The 23,371-nt window shown below is 42.3% G+C and overlaps 4 protein-coding genes across 4 annotated transcripts in view; 2 read left to right on the forward strand and 2 right to left on the reverse strand.

The window, feature by feature from the left end:
• Positions 1 to 12,010, forward strand: part of verm (LDLa and CE4_CDA_like_1 domain-containing protein vermiform) — a 14,048-nt gene extending 2,038 nt beyond the window's left edge. The window contains exons 2-6 of the mRNA XM_017911493.1: positions 1 to 40; positions 2,129 to 2,259; positions 8,445 to 8,594; positions 9,160 to 10,082; positions 11,550 to 12,010. The exon at positions 1 to 40 is cut by the window's left edge and continues 66 nt beyond it. Coding sequence (XP_017766982.1) covers positions 1 to 40; positions 2,129 to 2,259; positions 8,445 to 8,594; positions 9,160 to 10,082; positions 11,550 to 11,783 — 1,478 coding nt within the window. The 3' untranslated portion in view covers positions 11,784 to 12,010. The remainder of the gene's footprint in view (positions 41 to 2,128; positions 2,260 to 8,444; positions 8,595 to 9,159; positions 10,083 to 11,549) is intronic.
• Positions 12,011 to 14,021: 2,011 nt separating this feature from the next.
• On the reverse strand, positions 14,022 to 16,165 carry LOC108555710 (prolactin regulatory element-binding protein). Its single transcript, XM_017911495.1, has 4 exons — positions 15,751 to 16,165; positions 15,283 to 15,662; positions 14,513 to 15,207; positions 14,022 to 14,413 (listed from the first exon to the last, which is right to left on the reverse strand). The coding sequence occupies exons 1-4, from the start codon at positions 15,886 to 15,888 to the stop codon at positions 14,328 to 14,330; spliced, it is 1,299 nt and encodes a 432-aa protein (XP_017766984.1). The 5' UTR covers positions 15,889 to 16,165; the 3' UTR covers positions 14,022 to 14,327.
• ND-51 (NADH dehydrogenase (ubiquinone) 51 kDa subunit) lies at positions 16,164 to 18,374 on the forward strand. The gene is made up of 7 exons (XM_017911494.1): positions 16,164 to 16,264; positions 16,447 to 16,514; positions 16,617 to 17,285; positions 17,378 to 17,610; positions 17,669 to 17,872; positions 17,961 to 18,155; positions 18,266 to 18,374. Exons 1-6 carry the CDS (start codon positions 16,216 to 16,218, stop codon positions 18,145 to 18,147), a joined length of 1,410 nt encoding a protein of 469 aa, XP_017766983.1. The 5' UTR covers positions 16,164 to 16,215; the 3' UTR covers positions 18,148 to 18,155; positions 18,266 to 18,374.
• Positions 18,375 to 18,605: 231 nt separating this feature from the next.
• Positions 18,606 to 23,371, reverse strand: part of LOC108555700 (RNA pseudouridylate synthase domain-containing protein 2) — a 144,729-nt gene continuing 139,963 nt past the window's right edge. Inside the window, exon 8 of the mRNA XM_017911481.1 lies at positions 18,606 to 23,088. Within this exon, the coding sequence (XP_017766970.1) occupies positions 22,336 to 23,088 (753 nt within the window). The 3' untranslated portion in view covers positions 18,606 to 22,335. The remainder of the gene's footprint in view (positions 23,089 to 23,371) is intronic.

Here is a 23,371-nt window from a genome sequence, read left to right on the forward strand (position 1 = left end):
TCCGGCTGAGCGTCGAGGGGGACTGCAGGGACGTCGTAAGGTAATTTTCGTCAACTTTCCATACTATTTTCTAGATTAAAAATCGATCAAAAGTCAATTTCCCTTAATCTTTCTTAAATCGAATTGACACTCGAAGCAGGTCTACTATTTGCGAGTTAAGCTGTCATAATTTCTCTGAAACTACCATCCATCTGTCGTCTATCGAATCGAGATTCTTTAATAAGGTGTATTAAATTCGAAAATTTTGAAAATTCGACAAAATCCAGGATTCGTTCAGAGATAAACGTCCGATTTATCAGATTCGCAGTCCCGATCGATCGTTCGCGATAATTCGAGTCAGGGAGGTCGCGATCAGCCTTGATTCATCACGATTACGAGCCATTGGATCACGATCGATCGCGTGGCAGGTAAAAGTGAGCTGGAAGGCCGGTGGAGTTAACGGTAAAAGATCGATCGTTGAGGATCGAGCAGCGAATTCCTTCGGTTCCTTCGCGATCGATCGAATTCCGAGATCGAGGGTTCAAGGCGAGCCTGATACTGGATACAGGACTCGCCTTCCAGTCGATGACGACAGACGGTGTATCCTGACTCACTCGAATGGACAAAGTATCCCATCAAGGACACGGCCAGAAATAGGCTCAATGCAGGAACACGAGATCCTGTCGTGTTAGGGATCTCGAGGAATTTATTGTCGGTCGTAAATTTTAACCTGCTTCTCCAATTTTTCTTTCTCTCTTTTAGAATTCTATAAATAATTTCTCATCTGTCTCTTATTTTTCTATGTTTATACGTATAATACATTTATTCCTTCGTTTACATAAGGATATTAAGGATTAAGTGTCATATCAAAAACGATATAAGGGAATTAACGTTAAACCTAGCATGATCGATAAAATGATCGGTAAATGAAGAAATATAAGAGAAAAATTAATTATATGCTTATGAAGAGACGACGTTCATTATGGATCTTTTAATTAAAATTTGGAAGATGATTATTTAGGTTAGGATGATCGTTTAGGTTGTGATAATTAACAAATAATTGTGATGTTTAGTGTTAATAGTAGAATTACCAAAGCAGGTAGGATGAGTGAAGAATTTGACGAAATTTATGTCAAAGATGGTTTTCAAAAAAATTATATTTCATGTATATTTATTTTTACCTGTCGTGGTCCATATTAAACGGGTGGAAACAGGTGAGGACTTCGAAGACAGGGGTCGCAAGCATATTTCTTGTCAAGAGACAAATTTCAATATTTCAAATATATCTTCTGACATGGGTAATACAGCCATATAAAAATTTTTAATTAGTATATTAAAAATTCGAAAAATAATATTCTTTTATCACTTATCATACTAAATGGACAGTACCAAGACACGGACATAATTGAAAAATCGAATTGTCTTTTATTCCATGATATTTCAATTAATACTTATTACAGCCACATAAAATTTTTAATTAATATATTAAAAATTCGAAAAATAATATTCTTTTGTCACTTATCATACTAATTGGATACAAAGTACCAAGTCATGGACATAATTGATAAATCCAATTGTCTTTTACTCCATGATATTTCAATTAATACCTATTACCTGTTAATTGTCACTAAATTGTCATATAAACGGACGCTGGTCGTCGATGCAACGACGTTAAATTAATTATATTTCACACATATTTATTTTTACCTGTCATAATCCATATTAAAGGGGTGGAAACAGGTGAGGACCTCGAAGACAGGGGTCACAAGCATATTTCTTGCCAAGAGACAAATTTCAAATATACCTTCTGTCATGGGTAATACAGCCATATAAAAATTTTTAATTAATATATTAAAAATTCGAAGAATAATATTCTTTTGTCACTTATCATACTAATTGGATACAAAGTACCAAGTCATGGACATAATTGATTAATCCAATTGTCTTTTACTCCATGATATTTCAATTAATACCTATTACCTGTTAATTGTCACCAAATTGTCATATAAACGGACGCTGGTCGTCGATCCAACGGCGTCGCGAAATCGCGGCGTCGACGGCGTCCTGCCTGTTCGAAAGTGATGGAAAGAGTTGGGAACGAGAGATTGGGATTGGAAAGCAGAGAAACCAAAGTGTAACTTAATCACAGATGCGACAAAGCGAGCGAGATCGGAGTGACCAGGTTGGCGACGGTGCGATGTCCGACAGGTCTGGCGTTCGACATAGAGCGGCAGACGTGCGACTGGAAGACGAACGTGAAGAACTGCGACCAGCTCGAGAGTAAGCGTTTCATTTCGATTGCTATGCGACTAAACGGCGTTCCCTTTGCTTTCTGTCCGACACGAACAGGTGCACGAAATCCGGCCTGAAGCAAATCACGTGCCCCAGCGGACTGGCCTTTGACTTGGACAAACAGACCTGCGACTGGAAGGGCAAAGTCACCAACTGTGACAAGCTCGAGAGTAAGTCGATGTATCGACCAGGGTGAGCCGGTGTACCTGCCTCCGTTTCCGGCCTGCCGTTCCTACCTGCAACGCGTTTATCACCCTCACTTTCGCTTTCACGCTAGAGATTCTCCTGTTCGGAGAAATTTGCCGAGAAATCCTTCGATTTTCTTCTTTTTATTTCATTTTATCGCACTAGAGTCGAATCCTTGCCAGCGTCGATGATCATGAAAGTGGTGTAAGTAACAATTTTTTAAATATTTCTAATATTATTTCTAATATTTACTGACGAAATATACGCGACTTAGACCACTGTTGTAGTCATCGATGATTAATATAACGTTTTACGAGATTTATTTTTGATAAAATTGAGAATAATCGGTGATTTATCGAGATCGTGTGGGTAACGTGGAAAACGCAGTTCCTGGTGGGAAGGCGGCCATTTTGAGAAGGTTTTTCCTTCACTCCTCTCATTCGAGGATGATGAAAAATGCTTCGGATGACACGGAGGAGGCCGGTTCTTTCGTAGACTCGCAACGTAGCACGCACCATTCGTAAGGTAGTACTAACGCACGATTATCCTCACGCACTTTTGAGTTTCATCCACGAACCTTCTCGTCTCCGAAAAACCAATGGGAAAAATCAAAATCGTCGTTCGATATATTCTCTATAGAATATTATTAAACAATTTCTCTTTTCTACATATATATCACTCCGTTATCGTATTCGCCATGATCGTATTCAGAAATTTGACAGAAGTTCATTAACGCGTTGACAGCTACGCCATATTTGCATATCACATATGAGTATCATACTCACAGGAGTATCTTCTTATAATTTAAAGTATAAATAATAAATTTCGTGAAAATGAAAGTAAAATTGTCGAATTATGACATTCGTAAATCGATCATTTAGATAATCACGATGACAGGTAATGACAGCGTTATGGTCAATGCGTTAAATAACCAAATTGGAGAATTTTCCTTATAGCAGAGCGAGTTCTGTTTTTAGAGGGTTGAAGAATAAGATATTAGGAAAAATGTGCAACGAGTTTACTTTCTAAAGTCACGCAAAAGCGATCCGCTTGCAAGTTTGTGTCAGTTTTTCGCTCGGTATCGGCATCGGTGTTACGCGAACGCGCAAGTGCGTTCGGGGGAACGTTGGACGCGTTGGCCGAGTGAAAATGCACGATCATTACATACGAGACCGCTTTCGAGACGTTGTAACCTCCAGTCCAGCCACTTTCGATTCGCGGCCGAGAGACTGGTTTCGATTTTGAGCGAAAGTGCAGCCCGGAGACGAGAAGCTCGTGCCTCGAGCGCGTTCTAACCCAGTTTCCAGCCTCATCGATGCTCTCTTCCTGCCCGATTCACGCAATTCTCTCGATCGGTATTGTACTAACAGCCGAGAAGATACGCGCTTTTCCCATCTCGCTGCTTCGGCTCGATCATTATCGTCCCGCGCCATTGTCTTCCCGAGAACTCGAGGATCGAGATAAAACGCGGCGTGGAAGCTGGAAGCCTTCGAGATCTCAGGCGTAATCTCGGAAGGTAAAAACGGCGAAGCGAACGAGGGAGTTTTAGGATTACGTTACTCGCGGAAAATCTCGCGTGGAAAATCTCGGAGATGCTCGGTGTCGATACTGGTTTCAGGACTGAGACTATCTTCCAGACTTGAAATTTAATTTTAGTAAAATTTTGCAGCTAAGATATTAATTTCTTCCGATTCTTTGAAAAATTAAAATTTTGGGATAAGAAATTCGCAAAGTTAGAAAATCTCGCGTGAAAATTTTGGAAATGCACGGTATCAATAGTAATTTTAGAACGGGGACTACCTTCGAAACTTGAAATTTAATTTCAGTAAAATTTTACAGCGAAAATATTAATTTCTTTCGAAACTGGAAATTTTGGAAATGCACGGTATCAATAGTAATTTTAGAACGGGGACTACCTTCGAAACTTGAAATTTAATTTCAGTAAAATTTTACAGCGAAAATATTAATTTCTTTCGAAACTGGAAATTTTGGAAAAAGAAATTGGCGAAAGTTAGAAAATCTCGCGTGAAAATTTCGGAAATGCTCGGTGTCGATACTAATTTCAGAACTGAGACTATCTTCGAAACTTGAAATTTAATTTCAGTAAAATATCTCATCTAAAATATTAAGACTTCTTTCGATTCCCCGAAAATTAGAATTTTGGGAAAAGAAATTCGCGAAGGTTAGAAAATCTCGCGTGAAAATTTTGTAAATGCTTGGAGTCAATAACAAGACTATTTTCGAGACTTGAAATTTAATTTCATCAAAATATCGCAGCTAAAAATATTAATTTCTTTCGATTCCTTCGACAATAGAAATTTCCCGGAAGGAAATTCGCGGTCAGTCAGAAAATCACTAGATCTAGGGAGAAAACCGTAGACCTTTGACATTCCTCTTCATCCGCGAATATTAAGACTTCCAGACTCCCGCTTAAGCCAAGTGCATACTTCCTCGTTATTACGTGGAAGCCACACAGACAAGGCATTAAAATACAGAACCGAGTGAAAGAATATAGTTACTCGGAATAATTAAGATCTGAGGAATCTCTCTGCCATTATTCCATTAAAAATTTCCCCGATTCATCGTGGAACGGTAAAGTCGCGTTTGATAAATGAGCAAGCAAGAAATCGGACGAGTCTGTAGACGATTAAGATCTAGCGATCTCTCTTTCATTGTTCGGCTAAAAATCCTTCGCGATTCATCGTGGAGCGGTAAAATCGCGCTTGATAAATGAACGAGTAAAAGATCGGAGGAGACTATGTACGATTATGATCGAGCAAATCTCTCTCCTCCGCTGTTCCGTTGAAAATCGTTAACGGACTCATCGCGGAACGCAGAAATCTCGCTTGATAAATGGATAAGCTCGAAATGGGACAGGACTATAGACGGAAAGGTTAGAGTATCGGCACCAGCAGGGTCTCTAGAGGCAGAGCGAAATAGAATTGTCAGAAAGCCCTCTCGAAAACGCCATTCCACGCTTCAATACGTCACGTTTATCGGTCGTATCTCGAAATCGACTCGCGGCACGCAATGACTTTTCAGCTTTATAGAATTCACGCTCACACGCTCGCACTTGTACATAAATACACACCTATACATACTCTCAAGCACACGTACACATACGTACACACGATTCTTTCTCCTCGCGATCGCTCCAGGTACGAGGTAGCACGTTCTCGATCGCTGATCTCGCTCCTTTCCTCTCTCTCTATCTCGCCATAAGTACGCATATATCACTCTTTCTCTCTTCCCCTCGCTCTCCATCACTCTGTCTCTCTTGCTCTCGCTCTGTCCGCGTTCAGATCGGTTTCGCTTCGACGATCTGGCCTCCTTAACAGCGACTCCTCGTTATTTAGTCGGCTCGTTCGCTTTTACCTCTCGAAACTCGCGCGAGTAGCATCGCGATCGATCATTAATTATCTCCTTCCTTCTCTCTCTCTCTCTTTCTCTATCTCTCTAGCTCTACCTCTCTTTTTCTCTCGCGGAATAATCTCATCTCACCGCGTTCCTCGCGAACGCTGCGTTCTCCAGCTGCCATCGCATCTACGCTCTATTCTCTCTGTCGCTCTATCTTCCATTTCGACGCCATTTTCGAACGCGACCGAATTCCTCCGCTTCCGTTTCGAAGGTCCCACGCGTGTTCCACGATCCCGTGGGACCCCGTGCTCCGATTTACGATTAGCTGCGTGGAAAAGGAACGTGGGATACACAGACGAGCACGGTACGTTGACCGATCTCACATCTAGAGACTTTCAATGGAAGCCATTTTCCTAGGGAATTTTTGAATAACAGAGCTTCTCGACTTTCACGCGAGAATTCCGAAAATGGTACTTCCGTGACCAAAATTCGTTTGCATTGAATTTTAGGCGTTTTATTTCTTAGAGAATTTAACGTTGATTTCTTTGGAGTTATTTTTTGGTAGATTTATTTCGTCGAATATACGAGTCCTTGAATTTTTTTAATAATTTAACAGCCGATCAGTAAGAATATTGTAAGAATATTGTAATATTCGAGATTCGTTTCGAAATCTAGCGATCTATAATGAAACGACGGGTCTAGATCGCGGATTTTCTAGGCGTGATAAATAATTTAATGGAGTCTCGAGAAAATTGTATAGACTTCTTTCCTCGGATAATTGCATAATTCTGCCTCGCTCGGTGTAGAAAAAGATGGCTGTTTACGGTACACGCGGCGTGAATTATCGATCTATTTACTTTCCAGTTGATTGATTTTCAGACAGCCTCGCTCCATTGTTCCGCCTTTTGAGCTATAATGATCGCGACAATAGATCCGGGTTGCGTGAGGTTTATTAAAATTGTCTGGCTTTTAATAACCCAGGCGATTTCGGTGGATGAAACGCGAAGGAAAGCCCCGTGCTCGGTTTCAAAGTCGGTAGCAAAGAGATCCCGTTCCTTTTACATTTCGCGCAAGCTGCATTCGCGAGTGGCGAATGAAATGAAATCGGAGCAGTCTCGTGTGTGTTCCTTCATTTTTCTCTCTGCACGTGTGCACATGCACACGCGTGTATGCATACATTGACCACTTGCAATTCTCTTTTCTCGCTCGGCACGTCGAGGCACCGCCTCGCTGTTTATCTCTGCCTGTCTTCGCCTTTCGCAACAGTCCATCTCTTCACCACGTACTTCTGCTCTACTTCTCATTATTATCTACTCGCGTGTGTGTGCGTCTACTTCGACTTTCAATTTCTCTTTACTACTTCTCCTTTATATCTCTCACCCTCTCTCAATTCATCATGGAACTAGCTGCGTGCGAATCGTTGCGAGCCAACAGCGGCAAACGATACTCTCGACTTGGACACTTCTCGCGATGGGCGACCTCGTCCATTTCGTCCCCGTACTACCTCCACACGCGTCGCCATTTTGTTTCTCCCGTTCCGGCCTCGGTCGCGCCATCTCGGGGGTCCCGCGCGCGACACAACTCGCGCGGAGAACCTTCGAGGCCGGCTCGCGAGGATTCTGGGTGTCTGTCGTTTCTTTGTTCAAAGGTCTCGTTCGTTACGCCCATCGCGTCGGTTCCGTTACGCTTTTCCAGTCGCCTAGACTGGAAATCAGAGGGCACTCCTCGACCGGAAAGGAACTGACGAGAGGCGGATAAAAAGATCGGTTGGACGCAGTGGCGTAGGAACTGTTAACTCGAAGGGGATCCGAATCCCCGGATCACTGGCTTAACACCTTCGCGGCGTGATCACCACTGCTCTCCGTTCTGTGAAACGGGTACCAATTAATTCCGGGTAGCTCTGTTACGCTTCGGGTACACTTGACACTAGGAATTATGAAACGAACCGAGTCGCGAAGGTGTTAAGAGAACTTCGCACACCTGTACATAGAGTCCACGTGTACATAAATACCAGGTTACACGGGCAGCCCGAGGAAACCGTAACTGGTCCTACAAGATGTAATTAGTCCGATACTTAACCCTTTGTCGTCCAAATACTACTCGACGTTCTATCTCAACAGATCGGTAATACGATTTCGAAATAGGGTAAATTCTTCCGATTAAGCCAGCGAAATTAAACGAATACTCTTTTACACCCTGGAACTGGGTCAGATGGATCAGGATAGAACGTCGGGGCCAGCTGTCAAGACCAGGACTGCCAAGGGTTAGTGTCCGAACTGACGGGGTACCGTAGCTTTGGTTCACATTAATCCCGCACAGTAACAACCTTCTAACCTAATCGATGAAAAAGTCTCGATTATCCCCGAATCACCCCGTACCTCTAGCTCTAACCGCCCCAAGACTGGTTGACAGCCGCGAGAGGGTGAATCGATCTCCACGGTAACGTAATTCTCCACGTAGAATCACAGGTTCCTGCGCCACTGGTGAGCGCGCCTCGATCTCTGTACATAAATTGGGCGAAGTAAAAGTAGAAGTTACAGCTGTGGTGAACGCCAAATGGTCCCGTAGTAGCGATTGGTTGACAAGGTGCAGCCGACGAGTCGGCCCGTTAACGAGGATTACGTTTGCAGAGCCGCGTAAGGTGCTGCCCATCCTGAGGACCGACGAACCAGTCTGCCCTGATGGGAAACTGTCGTGCGGTAACGGAGAGTGCGTGGACAAGGAGCTCTTCTGCAACGGTAAACCGGACTGCAAGGACGAATCCGACGAGAACGCATGCAGTGAGTATTGCTTTAATGGACTCGCGGTCGTAATCGAGAACTTCTTTTGGTAACGAGCGAATTGCGGGACGAGGCTGAGGCAAACGTGTCGGTATGCTCGCGTCGGGGATACGAATCTTCGCTCCTCGTATTCGGATTCTCGCCTTTTCAACTCGCTATGCGAGTTCGTCTGTTAAGTAAAATCCGAACGTTTATTTTGAAAGCATCTACTGCTTCGGTATCCTAATTTGCTCCGCTTTTCGTTCATTTTTTAATTCGTTCTATAAAACATGACAGGGTCTAGGATACTTTCAGTTGGTACAAATACCACGTTGCTTATACTTTCGTCATTTTTGGCTTGAGGATAAAGGATAGTTGAAGTGCTCGTGTCATAGCACTTTGAATTTAATTGCTTAAACTATGTCGATTTGCTGGCTACTTCAGTATTTGAAGCCTAGTTAAACGGGGCCTCCTCGAATGCTGCCTCGCATCGCGGATCAACGGAACGCTTTATGCAATCTTAATTAATTCGAGCTATTGCAAGATTCGTTGGTGACTAGCTAACTCCCCATTTGTCACTCGACAGCCGTGGAAACCGACCCTAACCGCGCGCCAGACTGCGACCCGACACAGTGTGCACTCCCCGACTGCTACTGTTCCGCCGATGGTACCAGGATTCCAGGGAACATAGAGCCTTCCCAGGTACCCCAGATGATCACGATCACCTTCAACGGGGCCGTGAACGTGGACAACATCGACCTGTACGAAGATGTGTTCAACGGACAACGTCAGAACCCTAATGGCTGTCAAATCAGAGGCACCTTCTTCGTGTCTCACAAGTACACCAACTACTCAGCGGTGCAGGACCTGCATCGACGTGGTCACGAGATCGCAGTGTTCTCGCTGACCCATAAAGACGATCCTCAGTATTGGACCCAGGGGACCTACGACGACTGGCTGGCAGAGATGGCAGGGGCTAGACTCATCATCGAGCGTTTCGCTAACATCACGGACGGTTCCATTATCGGCTTGAGAGCTCCGTATCTGCGCGTGGGTGGCAACAAGCAATTCGAGATGATGGCTGACCAGTTCTTCGTCTACGACGCGTCCATCACTGCCTCTTTAGGCCGCGTTCCCATCTGGCCGTACACTCTGTACTTCAGAATGCCTCACAAGTGCAACGGCAATGGCGGCAACTGCCCGTCCAGGTCCCACCCAGTCTGGGAGATGGTGATGAACGAGTTGGACAGAAGAGACGACCCGACCTTCGACGAATCTCTGCCAGGCTGTCACATGGTGGACTCGTGCTCGAACATTCAGACCGGGGAACAGTTCGCCAGGCTGCTCAGGCACAACTTCAACAGGCACTTCAACAGCAACAGGGCTCCGCTTGGTCTGCACTTCCATGCTTCGTGGCTGAAGAGCAAGAAGGAGTACAGAGAGGAACTGATCAAGTTCATCGAGGAGATGTTGGCCAGGAGCGACGTGTACTTCGTTACCATGGTCCAGGTGAGTGGGTTGGCTCGTGGTTAGGCGTTTGTTTGAGTAATGGAGGATGGGATTGATTGCTTGGGACAGCGAGAGTTGCAGCCAGTGGGAGAATTGGGTTAATGGTCTGCAATAGTCTGTACTTGGGGAAATCCCCCGTTCCATTACGGTTCTAGCAGATTTCTATGCAGATCCCAGGATTCTCTTTCATCGGATCGCAATCGATGGAAAATTCGTAAGCTGATGGGGAAAAATTTGGACAATCCGTTTCAACTGAGCAGAGGATTCTCTGTGAAAGTGTCACGCTGAAACGGCTTGTAATTGCAGAGAAATCCAGCGGTTATTACGAGCCCCTTGGGTTATTCCAATTTATTCGTCGTTTCAATCTCGCAGCATCACGATGATTCTCATTTGTGATCCATCAAGCCGCTGACTTGCTTTTATTTCCCTTTGCGTCGATTTATTTTCCGCCTGCAATCTAACCGCACGATACGAACTTCTCCACTGCTCCCGTTTTATTTGCCAACTCCCACGATCGATTCGTAATCTACCGACAATTACTCGCGTGCTTGTTTTTATTCCCATCGTCCACGTTTGATTCTCCAACAGGATTTCCGCTTCGAGTGTCCTAATAATAAAAGCACGTAGGTCGAACCTCGATATCGTTCCATTGAAGAAAACCTGTCCGGAAAATTCAATTCCCGTCGCAGTGAAGCTGCGGATAAACACACAGTTAGGTATCGATCTCGAGATATTAATCCTCATGATTGAAGTCTCGATAATACGATTTTTAAAAGACGAATTGGATGTAAATAATTGAGTAATTTGAATCGTCGACAAATATCATTTTCTCAGATATTACGGTCTATTATACCTATATCAAAGATTCATTTCGTGTACAGTTGCGAAAATGAATCCGAGCTTCTGACAAATGGGACCATAGCTGCCTTTAATAAATCCGCCAAACCTCGAAATATATGCATATTCTGTATTTATGCATGGGAAAGGAAATTCATTTAGGATTTCATCCGACGAAACCCATTTCTCTTCCATTTATAACTATTTAGCTGAAACTCGCGACAGATGAACGTAGACCTTTCACCAACAGATCTGCAAAATCTCCAAATAAATGGGTAAAAAGTAACTAAGTAATTTTAAATTAAATTCTCTTTGAATCTGGCCTGGACAATTACCTTGCTATCTCAATTATGGCTACTGGAATGAACTCGAACTTGCAACAAATAGACCAAACTATAATAACTATACACTATAATTAATTAATTTAAAATAAAATTCCCCAGAAATCTAGTTTCAGCAATTCCATCCTTATTCTATAGATAATTACTCAAACTGCCAATGAATAAATATAAATCTTATATCAATGGACTTCCAAAATGTTGAAATAAATATAGAAAGAATAGCAAAGTAGTCTAAAATAAAATTCATGCGGAACTAGGTCTGACCAAACGCAATTTCGTCTACTCGCAGGTAATCAAGTGGATGCAAACTCCGACTGAACTGTCAGCGCTGAGGGACTTCCAGGATTGGAAGGAAACTTGCGATGAGAAAGGACAGCCCTACTGCTCCCTTCCCAACGCCTGTCCCTTGACCACCAGGGAACTTCCAGGCGAGACCCTTCGTCTGTTCACCTGCATGGAGTGCCCCAACTACTACCCGTGGCTGCTCGACCCTGCTGGCGATGGTTTCACCACGAACAAATGAGCGATTCACGGTTGAGATCGGTCGATCGTGTGGCGCGTATCTTCAAAGGAAACGAGTCGCGAGTTTTCTTGTAGAATACGCGCCAAATCATCGCGCGAAGAACGTGTCGCGAACGGAAACGACGAATCTCTTGCCAGGATTGACTCGGCGCCAACGGAATGACCACTACTGCGTCACAAGCTAAACGGAATTTCGATGTATCTTATATTCGAAACGTCGAGGTTTATATTTTCTAGAAATCCTACGCGAGTCAAAACGATCTTTATTGTGATATTTTTTTGGAAAGAATTCTATTGGTGGGTTGAACGGGTGCACTGAGAATCCCTCGATGTCACTGTGGTAGAAGAAAGTCGTCGGTCTGAGTTCGCCTAACACATGTTCGCGAAACGTTTCTGCGATCGATTGTGAAAGGAAAGAAAAGAAAAAGAAAAACGAAGGGAATTTTCCTCCGCGTGACAGAGGAACGAGTTCTTCGTGTAAGTTTATTCAACTTGTACATAACCACCGTATCCTTGCCCTTCTGATCCTTGTCCCTTTCTTCTGCGCCACACGGTACATCGATCTCATCGATCGTATCGTTGAGGCGCCGTGTACACTTGGTTAACTTTAGTGCTTAAGAGTCGTGTGAGAGTAATTAAGTAATTCTTAGAGTCCTTATTAAAGTATTTCACAATAAACGTTATACGAAACTGAGATACCGAAATTATTTCCAACACCTGTTACTCGATATTTTTGAAGGCTTCGAGGTTAGCTAACGTAATGGTTGCCGCCACTTAAATTCCTGTTTCCTTGAAAATAGCTTTTGTTTTATGCACAAGATCCTTAAATTTAATTGGAAATCGGAAAGAAATTGGAAAGTTGAAATATTTATTTCGGATACATTTAGAGTTGTAGATAAAGAATACGAAATTACTGTTAAATGGAAAGGAGGTTAGAGTAAATTCCATATTTTTTGCTATATAATTTGTTTCTCGTCTGTAAAATTTCACAAGATAGCTAACCTGTACAATAAAAAGAAAAAACTAGAAAAATAAAAAAGTAGTCAACTTTCGAAATAGTGGCGCGTGCAAAAGTGAATTTCAAAAACTTTCGAACGGAGCAATGTTAATCTCGATCGTAGAAACGCGTGGAGGGCGTTTGATTTAGTCGTTCGACACGATGATACATTCTCCGCAGCCTTGAGAGTCGTCGATAGGCGCCATCGTTAAGGTCGTAAAATGTCATTACTGACTCGTCCTTCCCCTTCCCTTGGACAGAGGCCTGAAGGCTCCTTTCGATTTCGGACAACATTCCTTTCCGATCACGAGTCCTAAATCGTCGCTCGAAAAAGCGAACATTCCTTGCACTTTCTTCGAATCGATTGATCAACAGGGACGCATCCTTTCTATTCTACGTACAGAATTTTCTATACTGATCTTTTAGACGTGTCTTTCAGATATTCTCCGTTTGTTTATTTACATTCTTTTGCGTGTTTACATATTTCGGTCTGTTTATTTACATTGCTCGGTTTGTTTGTTTTCATTTTTTGATTATCTATTTACGTGCCTTTTTCATGTAGTAACAGAATCTGAATGGAAATGAGTCATTGTCATTGATAATTGGACTTTGCTATTTACATTGTATTCACTTAACTGTCTTAACTTATATACATCATGCATTATACATTAATGCAAATATTGGATGGACTATTTGTTTTTTTTATTTTTCAAGGACATAGGAAGAGGAAATAAAAATGCATTCAATGTTCAAATTTGATTTTCAATTTAACAAAGTACATTTGCCCACAAATTCTTGTCATATGGCAACATTTTCCGTGTATGGAAAATTTCAACTGTTTCCCGTGAAATGCATTATAAAACTGCTAAAACTCTGTGTGATGCATGTGTGCTATTTATATATGACCAGTTTGGCTCATTTTGACTTTTAAAACGGGCCGATCACAATTCATATGTTATTCTAGCATTGTAATAAAAAGAATGGAATAAAATTTAAAGTTTAACCCTAAGGCATATACATAACATTTCACGTTTCAACATCTACATTCGACTGTACATGTGAACAATATACAGACACAATTTACATAAATGCAATAAAGGTCAGAAAGGTTTGCATTCCCTGTACAAAAAGAAATCGTATAAATTGGTCTTTGAGTGTAAAAAAATTTGTGACATGAGAATGTAGTTTGTATGTCTAAGCAAGAAAATATTTAAAAATATCTATTTACAAGAACATTTGCCGAACAGTTTATCTAATGCGATATAATTATCGCAACATTTATTTCAAATTTATCTAAATGGTTGAAGTTTCGAGAACAAGGACCAAATAACGTACGTTATTTGTTCGTTAGCAAGTAAATTGCAGGTAGTCGTGTCTATTCTTACAAAAATCGTGCACATATGTTTGTAAGTTCAAATGAATTATAACCTGCTTCCTTGTAATTAATAACAATTACAACCTAAGAAAAGCACGTCTGAAAGTTCGATGTATGATGTTAGAAAATCCTAGAAAAAGTACTTGATTGTATTAAAAGTATATTCTCCCAGGTCATATTCCGATATAACTGCAGAAGATGAACGCTCCACAAACACTTAGAATAATCAATATGATGACAAACCAGAATGGTAATGTGTCTGTAACAAAAATATTTTCGATTGTTCATTTCACATTAAGCTATTAATTTCGTCAAAATAATATGGGGAAAGTAAACGAAAAATTACTCAATTACTTACGTCTAAACGGTATACTATGTATACAAATTTTATTATCCACAGAAATGCTAACAACTGCAGTTTCAGTGTTACTAGCAATAGTAGGGCCATCTAATTTAGTTGGTAAGAATTCTAGGCCAGTTACAAACATACTATGTGCACCAGGTACATGCAAAGCTCTTCTCAAACTGAATGCAATATATATGTCCACACTACCAGAAAACATTGTTCCAACTGCGACGAATTTTCCGTCATCCGACACTGCTAAAGCAGACAGGGTTTCTTTATATGGTACTGCCTTGACAATACTTCCAGAATCCACATCCCACATTTGTAGGAAGCTAGTATTCTTTCCAATCACTGCATTGGAAAGCATAAAGAGCTGAGTTTTTGATTTGTCCTCCTCGAATTTTCTAAACCTGCATCTTTTATACAAATATTTCAATCCATTTGGAGCTGACCAAGTAAGTTCCTTGGACTTGGAACCATTGCTCACATTCCACAAATATGCTTTACCATCCTTTGCTATGCTTGCAATTAATGTACTGTCTGGACTGAAGTCTATGTCATCTATTTCTTTCAAGTGTGCATCTATATCGTGTAATTTATGTAATTGTGGAAACTTCCATAATCTTATATGACCATCCATTCCACCAGTGGCCATAAACTTTCCATTTGAGCTTATTCTAACAATCCTTTGAAATGGTTCTTCATCACTGAAAAAATTATTATTTTCAGAATACTTTTAAATTATTTTAGGGACTTTCTGTATTTTTATGAAAAATAAATACCTGAAATCTGTTTGTACACTATCCATTGGCTTTACTATCAATTGAAGCTTTTTGCTTTTAATATTTGAGTTGTCATCCTTAATCTCCTCTATCCTTTCTTCAGGAGTAATAGTTCCTTCTATTTTATCCGTATTCTTTCTGTGCCTAAGGCCTTCCTTATCGTTACCATTGGCTCCTTTAAGAATCTCTCCATTCTTCACAGTGATCACTTTACTACTTACATTGTAAAGCTGACAATGACTCTCTTGACCTGCTGCAATCCAGATTCTCTTCTGATCATTGTAAGTTGTACAGTTCATAACAACACTAGGACCTGTTTCATGTCTAGTCACTTCTTCCGCAACAAATTGAGATCCATTGTGGGACAAATCAAATATTTCCTGTTCATTAAAATAATTTATTTAATATATACACACAATTCATGTCACTTTTAACATAAAAAATCTTTAAACCAAGGGAAATGCTTACAAATCCATTAGCAACTCCAGTTTTCGAAGAACCTCCACCACCACCAACTAGGATATGCCGTCCCGTCAACATCTGCAGCGTATAAAGGGGGAAATTTACCCTGGCCAGCAGGTCACAATTATTCCTCCTGGAAGGCATATTGCTTCAAACGAGTCGCTACGTTGTTACGAACGTTCCCGTTTTCGTCACTGTCGCGTAGACAGGCTTCTATTGATAGCCAAGGACCATGACTAGGCTAGAAAACCGGGCACCTGTCGAGAATCCCGATTTTTTTTAACAGACACGATACGTGTTTCATGAACATTCAACACAAGTCTTTCACGAAAACAGACGACAAAACAGCGTTGAACACGTATTCAATCTCGTGTTGCTTTGTTTCCCGAACACACCACAAGGTGACCATAGTGTGGTACTTTAAGTGGACAGGCTAATGTCGCAAACTTCAGCAAGTTCGCAAACGGCAAGATGGCTGGTGCCATTGTACGGTGTCTTCAGGTCCCAAGGAGACAGTTGGGTAAGTTTCGATGCTATTTTGTTTAGTTTCGAATCGTAATCACGATGTTCAATACGTTTAAGATCAATTGTGATATGCGGAATGTCGATCTTCCGATGTTCCCATTTTAGAAAGGAATTTCGACGTTTTGCGTTGTCGTTGAAACGAGGTTATGTAATGAAAGAAATTTATTTGTTTTTAAGGTTTCCTTGGGTCTTCGTTGACCAGCCATCAACAGAGAACATTTGCTGATGCCGCACCGGAAGGAAAGGCAAGCTTAATTTATTTATATATATCTTTTTATTAATTATTTGTTATGTCATGTGATATGATGGTAAAAATATAGTACGATTTGTGTTGTTTTTTTTTATAGAAAAGGGGTGGTCCCCTGGCTGACCAGGACCGTATTTTCACAAATTTATATGGTAGGCACGATTGGAGGTTAAAGGGTGCTCTGCAAAGAGGAGATTGGTATAAGACTAAGGAAATTGTGGAAAAAGGTGCAAATTGGATTATTAATGAGATCAAAATATCTGGTTTGAGAGGTCGGGGAGGTGCAGGTTTCCCATCTGGTATGAAATGGTCCTTTATGAACAAACCCTCCGATGGGAGACCAAAATATTTGGTAGTTAATGGAGACGAGGGTGAACCTGGTACTTGTAAAGATCGCGAAATTTTACGTCATGATCCTCACAAATTGGTAGAAGGTTGTCTAATTGCTGGTCGAGCAATGGGAGCTTGTGCTGCTTATATCTACATTCGTGGTGAATTCTACAATGAAGCATCAAATATGCAAGTTGCTATTGCTGAAGCATATCAAGCTGGTTTGATTGGAAAGAATGCCTGTGGATCTGGTTATGATTTTGACATCTTTGTACAAAGAGGAGCAGGAGCATATATTTGTGGAGAAGAAACTGCTCTTATTGAATCTATCGAAGGAAAGCAGGGAAAGCCTAGGCTAAAGCCACCTTTCCCAGCTGATGTTGGATTATTTGGTTGCCCTACTACTGTCACAAATGTTGAAACTGTTGCAGTAGCTCCTGTAAGTATGTCTAGTTTGTACATAGCTATTGCTATTAGGAAATCGATATTCATAGAAAGTTTTAATTCTAAAATTAAATTTTCGATGTATAGACCATTTGCAGGCGAGGCGGAGCATGGTTTGCGTCATTCGGTCGACCACGTAATCACGGAACTAAATTATTTAATATTTCGGGACACGTAAACAATCCCTGTACTGTAGAAGAAGAAATGTCCATTCCTTTGAAAGAGCTTATTGAAAGGCATGCAGGAGGTGTAATTGGTGGATGGGATAATCTGTTGGGTGTAATTCCCGGAGGATCTTCCACTCCTGTTATTCCCAAAAGGTATTCAATTGCAAATATGAGACCCGAGGAACTTGCAATTATTTAAATCATTTTGCAGTGTATGTGATACAGTGTTGTTGGACTTTGATGACCTTGTCAGAGTACAAACTTCCTTTGGTACTGCAGCTGTAATTGTGATGAACAAGCAAACTGATATCATTAAAGCTATCGCACGCCTTATTAGCTTCTATAAACACGAATCTTGCGGTCAGTGCACTCCGTGTCGCGAGGGAATAAGCTGGATGTATAAAATCATTGGAAGGTATGTAATATATTTTATTTGTTTGGCCTTGTCTCAAGATAAAGTAATAAATTAGATATTGAAAATTATAAAACGAATGCTTGTCTAGGTTCGTCAAAGGGCAAGCGGAAGTACACGAAATAGATATGTTGTGGGAGTTGACTAAACAGATTGAAATGCATACTATTTGTGCTTTGGCGGATGGTGCAGCATGGCCAGTACAAGGCCTGATTAGGCATTTTAGACCTGAAATAGAAGCACGTATTCAAAGCCGCAAACGAGCTATGGCCAATTGAAACTAAAGGTATACAGTCTGGAAATCATTGAACTTTCCAATATTTACTACTCGATAAACGAGCGACTGGAGGAAACAGGAGTGTATTTATACCTGTAAGATATTGTATTTATTTACAGTGTGTATAAGGCGTAGCATGTTGCGGTGTAGTTGAATTTCCTTTGTAATTCTACCGAACTTTCATCGTTTTTTGATGGTATGGTGAATAAAATAAATAAAAGAACATAATTTGTTTGTATTAATATAGGATCAGAGACGTGACATTTTAAGGTAATTTAATTTTCCTTTTTCTTTTTTCTTTTCTTTTTCTATGGTTTAGTATAAGGAAATATAATTCATAAGTATTCGTTTTCTAATAGAGACCGAATATAAAACAGATATCTTACAATATCTTTATAATGTAAAGGATATCGAGAAATTAAACTTAAACTAAAGTAAAAGATACTCAAAGAGGATTGCGATTTTATTTCAACGATAGCGGAATCCAAAAAAATAACAGCCTCTAACCCTGTTCGAAGTAACATCGTTACAAGCGATCTTGTTCGTTCTCATTGAGGATTCAACGAGACGCAGCGAACACCAAATCATAACGCATAACGTGACAAAATTAATAAGCCATTCGTGTCTGTCTATTTCCGCAAAATGTACAGTATGATTCAATTACAGTGTGACTGAAGAATCATTTTTATTACTTGCGAAATACAATTCTTTTAACGATCCAAGGTAGCCATGTTGGAAATTATTACCAGTGAATCATCTTGTACATTTTAACTCCCAAATAATTACACGTAACATTTTTATCGCGTCAAAATATATATATATCGTCTTTTCACATCGAATATTTGCTGAATGCCAAATATTCGCCCTTAAAGTATTCAGTGTTCTTAAGTACATTTCACATCGAATAAATCAAAGAACGCGCATGAAAGAGGGTGGAACGATTACGAGACAAAAATCGCAAAATAAAGAGAACATTGGCACACGACGTGTATACCGAACGATACTTTGCATTTATTCGTTCATTATACAAGAAAAAAGTTTTCTAGCTCTAACGTTTCCGTTCACTACGGATACAGATAATAATGTCGCTCGGATTACGGTACAATGTGCGTATACAATATACAATATATATATATATATATGTATATACATACAAAAGCGCTCGCTCGATTTACAGACCGATGTCTTTCTCGCTCTCGCTCTCTCTCTCGCTCGTTCTCCCTTACTCTCTGTATCTCTGTGCCACTAAATCGGGACTGTCTTTTGGAGTTTCTACTCTTCTCCCCCTTTCTCTCCCTGTTCTCTTTGTCTTTCCTTCATTCGATATATCGTCGAGAGTTAGTTCCTTCCTTTTTTTTTTCTTTTACTTAAATAAAATTAAGCTAGCCGTTACAATATCGGGACAGCTCGCTCTCCTTTTTATTATTTCGTCCCACCTCGCAAGCTGTCCCGGTGAGTTAGTAAGCGCACACACTGTCTTTTATGATAGGTCCGTTGTTACGTTATCTCCCTCCTACCTCTATCTATCTAAAATCTCTGTCCACTGATCTCTGTTTGCCTCTTGCTCTCAAGAATCCGGAGAGGTGACGGGAACCTTTTTACATCTTTCGATATCTTCTCATACTCCGTTCCATTCTCGTTCGATAATTTATTTAATAGCTCGCGATTATTACAAAGCTTTCGTATAAAACATGGTTTTTGTTCCCTTCTTGCGATGTCAGCGTGCATCGTTTGAGACTTCGAAAATGTAAGCCGTGTACTCTTAAGACGATCTCTCCTCTGCGAGGAATTTCTAGGTTAGGTGTGATCTCTACTCAAAATTTCTCCGAAACAAGGCGGTTTACAGAACCAAGCATCAAACAGAGGGAATAATCCTGATGAAATCTAATCCCATGATCCTTAAATTTCGGGATAATTCTACCTGCGTCGTTCAATGAGCCAAAGAGAGTCCCATCGGATGATGGAAAAAGTATAACTGAGAAATCAAGCACAGTAGAACTCAACCCAAGGACGAAGAACTGGACGTAATATACTCCAACAGAGGGGGCGAAAGTCGATACAAATGAGGTACAGAGGTATAGAAAAATTATACAATGAAAGGGTAGAGCTGCATCTTTGGCTCGCTATACGAGTAAATGTCCCAAGCAAGCAGAAGACCACGAGGACCCCTACATTCCCATCACCTTTTCTCCGGACATCTCGAGCACGCGATAAAAGCCTATGTATAGCCCCGCTAGAGGAGACGAACGTGACTCGTAGCAAAATAATGTACGACGTTAATCTCGTTATTTCACTCGCTCGATTGTACTTGTTACAAGTCCTGCCACTTGGACGCGGTCTTTTTCGACGCGCGGGAACAAGGTACACGTACACGATATGACTTGAAAGAAGCTCACTCGCTCTCTCTCTCCCACGCACGCATACGTTATCTTTCACACGATCTCTCATGCTCTCGCTCTCGCTCGCCGGACACGCGCTCGCGCTCTTTGGCATGATCGTTGGCTATATCCTCCTGGCAAGATCACGCTTATTGTTGGAGACCTCTGCCGCTGGACCTGCGCCACTATTTAGTTTCCTGTATATATAATCAGCCATAAAAATAGACGCGTCTCTATTGCAGTTTCCTAAGTCAGCCCCCTTGCCTGCGCGTCGGCTCTCGAGGATGAACGCTGGTCGATGACGATTCTTTTTTAAATAACCCTCAGTCGCGATCTTGTCATTGTTTTCCTTGCTCTCTCATGTGCATCATGAGCGTTTGCGATGGGATAGATGGATGTATGGTGATTGTAGAGATTGTTGGAACACGCTGGTTGAAACAAGACGTCGAAAGTAAGGTAGAATGGAAGTTATTAGTCGCAGGGCTGAATTTTGATCATCTACGTTCTGGGTGACACGATGAGTTACTTGGACTAGGGAGCAACGTCGTATCTATTCTATGTCCGGTTAATCTGATTAAGAAATACAACGTGGATCGCTTTACATAGCTGTAGAAAGTTGGCTGGAGGCGATTCTAATTAAGGAAATAGGAATAGTTTGCCTTGCGTTAGGGGTTCAGCGGTACTCCCTGATACAGTCTGCATAATACGCTTAGAAGTTTCATTGCAACCCCCAATTGATAGAACGAAGCTTTTGTTACATAAATAGACTTTGACGCGAAGGAAAAGAAGATGAAGCGAAACGTCGACTATCTCCGTTAAGTATTATTTCGATCTCGTCTACACTCTACCAATGGAAGGTGAAAGGAAATAACGGAGGAAGGAATCCTCCTGGTTGGTTGGTGGCAAGAAAATTCATGAAAAGGACTCGGGATGCGAGCGCGCTTTCCTCACAGATCAGAAGCAAAAAGTTACGTCGCTTTCGCCTTAATAATGGAAAAGACCGCCGGCTTTCCTCGTCCCTATCTGCATCATAAATCAAGAACACGAACGATAACGATCCATCCGGGCTTCCGCGGTTGACAGTTGCATCAATCTTCTCTCGTGCGCGCACGGGTGGCAGTGACTATTCGACCGACCCGTTTACAGAACCGGTCAGGATCGTTTCATCGCACCGTGTGCCAGGCTGATGCTTCGATTTTTTACACCATTCACCCGTGCATCCTGAACGAGAGTTCACACTCTATCGCAGGCCTGCCAGAAGATCCCCATCTATCAATTACACCTAACCACGCGAGACCCTAGAGGTGGCCGCGTTACTCTCATCAATTGGAACAACGAGTGAACGCGCGAGGGATCGAGGACGATCTGAAACGTTGCTGGAAGATTCGCCGGAACGCTCGCAAGACCTCTCACGCGAACTTCAGATCCGTCTGGAACCGGTTAGCGCTCCAAACGCCTTGCCATCGATCGATCTTCCTCGTTTAAGATCCATCATCGTCAAGAAACATCGGAATACCAGATGAACCTGTCATTCATTGAGAATCTCATCCTCGAAACGATCCTGACAGATTCACCGCGATATCCCCAGCCTAAGAGCCTCGAATATCAGCGCAGACCAGGCGTGACACCAATCTCGGCGGACCAACGTCGAGGTCTGCCATTTATTTGCGAGTCCAGCGACCTGGTCACAGGGATGGGTACATGTACGATGGTCGAGATCGCTCGCTGGCGGATGGAAGGCACGGGGTAAGGATATCAAAAAGGGGTACGAAGGGTGATGGCAGCTCGTTTCGATGCTTCGTGGACCGGAACTATCGGTCCTCCTCGGCCCAGTCGCTGGCTGCCCAGGCAGGAAGCGGGGTCTCGTACTCCCAGCCTGGACCGCAGTAGCGCCACGCGTGCAGATACATGACCAGGTCAGATGGTTTCGGGTCTCTGTACTTCACTTTGCACTCGTAGCAGTGCGGATCGACCGTCATCTTGTCGTTCGTGAAACTAGAATCCGGTGGCTCCGATCCCGTCTGCGTTCCCACCGTCACCTTAAGCGATTGTTCCTGTTGCTGCTGCTGTTCCTCCTCCCCTAGACCAGGTGTCGAGGACGGCGAGGACCCGTCCTTATCGTTGCTCAACACGCGTTCCTCCATGTCAAGCTTCGGCTTGAACAGACTCATCTCAGAGTCCCCGTCCATGCCGAGCCAGTTCTCCGCGTTGTGGATGCTGATCAGGTCTCGAACTAGCTCCTGGTCGGTCTTCCCGATGTTACCACCCTTACCCTTCTCAGGACCAAATACTACATGGTTGTACAGAGGGTCGTTCACCACTGGGTAGCCCAGGTATTGAAGATGCACACGGATCTGATGCATTCGTCCTGTCTGAGGCTTGCACAGCACCACCGACGACTTGCCGTTGTAGCTCAGACGCTTGAAACGTGTCACGCAATCCTTCCCCTTCTCGGACACCTTGCACACGCCGATCTTGTACGACACCACCTCGATCGGCTCTGAACACACCACTTCTTCCTCGGGAAACTCGCCTTCCACTCGGCACACGTACTGCTTGTGCACCTAAAAATCAAATCTCTCATGAGTCTCACAGTTCTTGCACCCTTAACCACTTGCGCTACGATTTAACCCTTTCGGTACGGAGGAACTGGCCGCGGTTATGCATTCGTGGTACGAGCAAGTTCACCATAAGAGTGGTTGCACTGGAAGCCGCGAAATCGTGTTTTGCGGAGTTCATAGAAATTTCGAGCGTGATCGACACTTTTCATTCGGATCGCGACAGTCATCGGTGACGTTTCGCGGATGCCGCCAATCGGCGACGGTAGTACCCAGAGAACGTTTCATG

This window comes from Eufriesea mexicana, unplaced genomic scaffold, assembly GCF_001483705.2.
Source record: "Eufriesea mexicana isolate 0111107269 unplaced genomic scaffold, ASM148370v2 scaffold278, whole genome shotgun sequence".
Lineage (NCBI taxonomy): Eukaryota > Metazoa > Arthropoda > Insecta > Hymenoptera > Apidae > Eufriesea > Eufriesea mexicana.

Excerpts from the sequence above, each read along its gene's own strand:
- ND-51 (XM_017911494.1), top strand. The coding sequence starts at position 16,216 with ATGGCTGGTGCCATTGTACGGTGTCTTCAGGTCCCAAGGAGACAGTTG. Across the intron at positions 16,265-16,446 it reads GGTCCCAAGGAGACAGTTGG|GTTTCCTTGGGTCTTCGTTG; the intron begins GTAAGTTTCGAT and ends TTTGTTTTTAAG. Across the intron at positions 17,611-17,668 it reads ACTCCTGTTATTCCCAAAAG|TGTATGTGATACAGTGTTGT; the intron begins GTATTCAATTGC and ends ATCATTTTGCAG.
- LOC108555710 (XM_017911495.1), bottom strand. The coding sequence starts at position 15,888 with ATGCCTTCCAGGAGGAATAATTGTGACCTGCTGGCCAGGGTAAATTTC. Across the intron at positions 15,208-15,282 it reads AGTGTACAAACAGATTTCAG|TGATGAAGAACCATTTCAAA; the intron begins GTATTTATTTTT and ends TAATTTTTTCAG. Across the intron at positions 14,414-14,512 it reads ACATAGTATACCGTTTAGAC|ACACATTACCATTCTGGTTT; the intron begins GTAAGTAATTGA and ends TTTTTGTTACAG.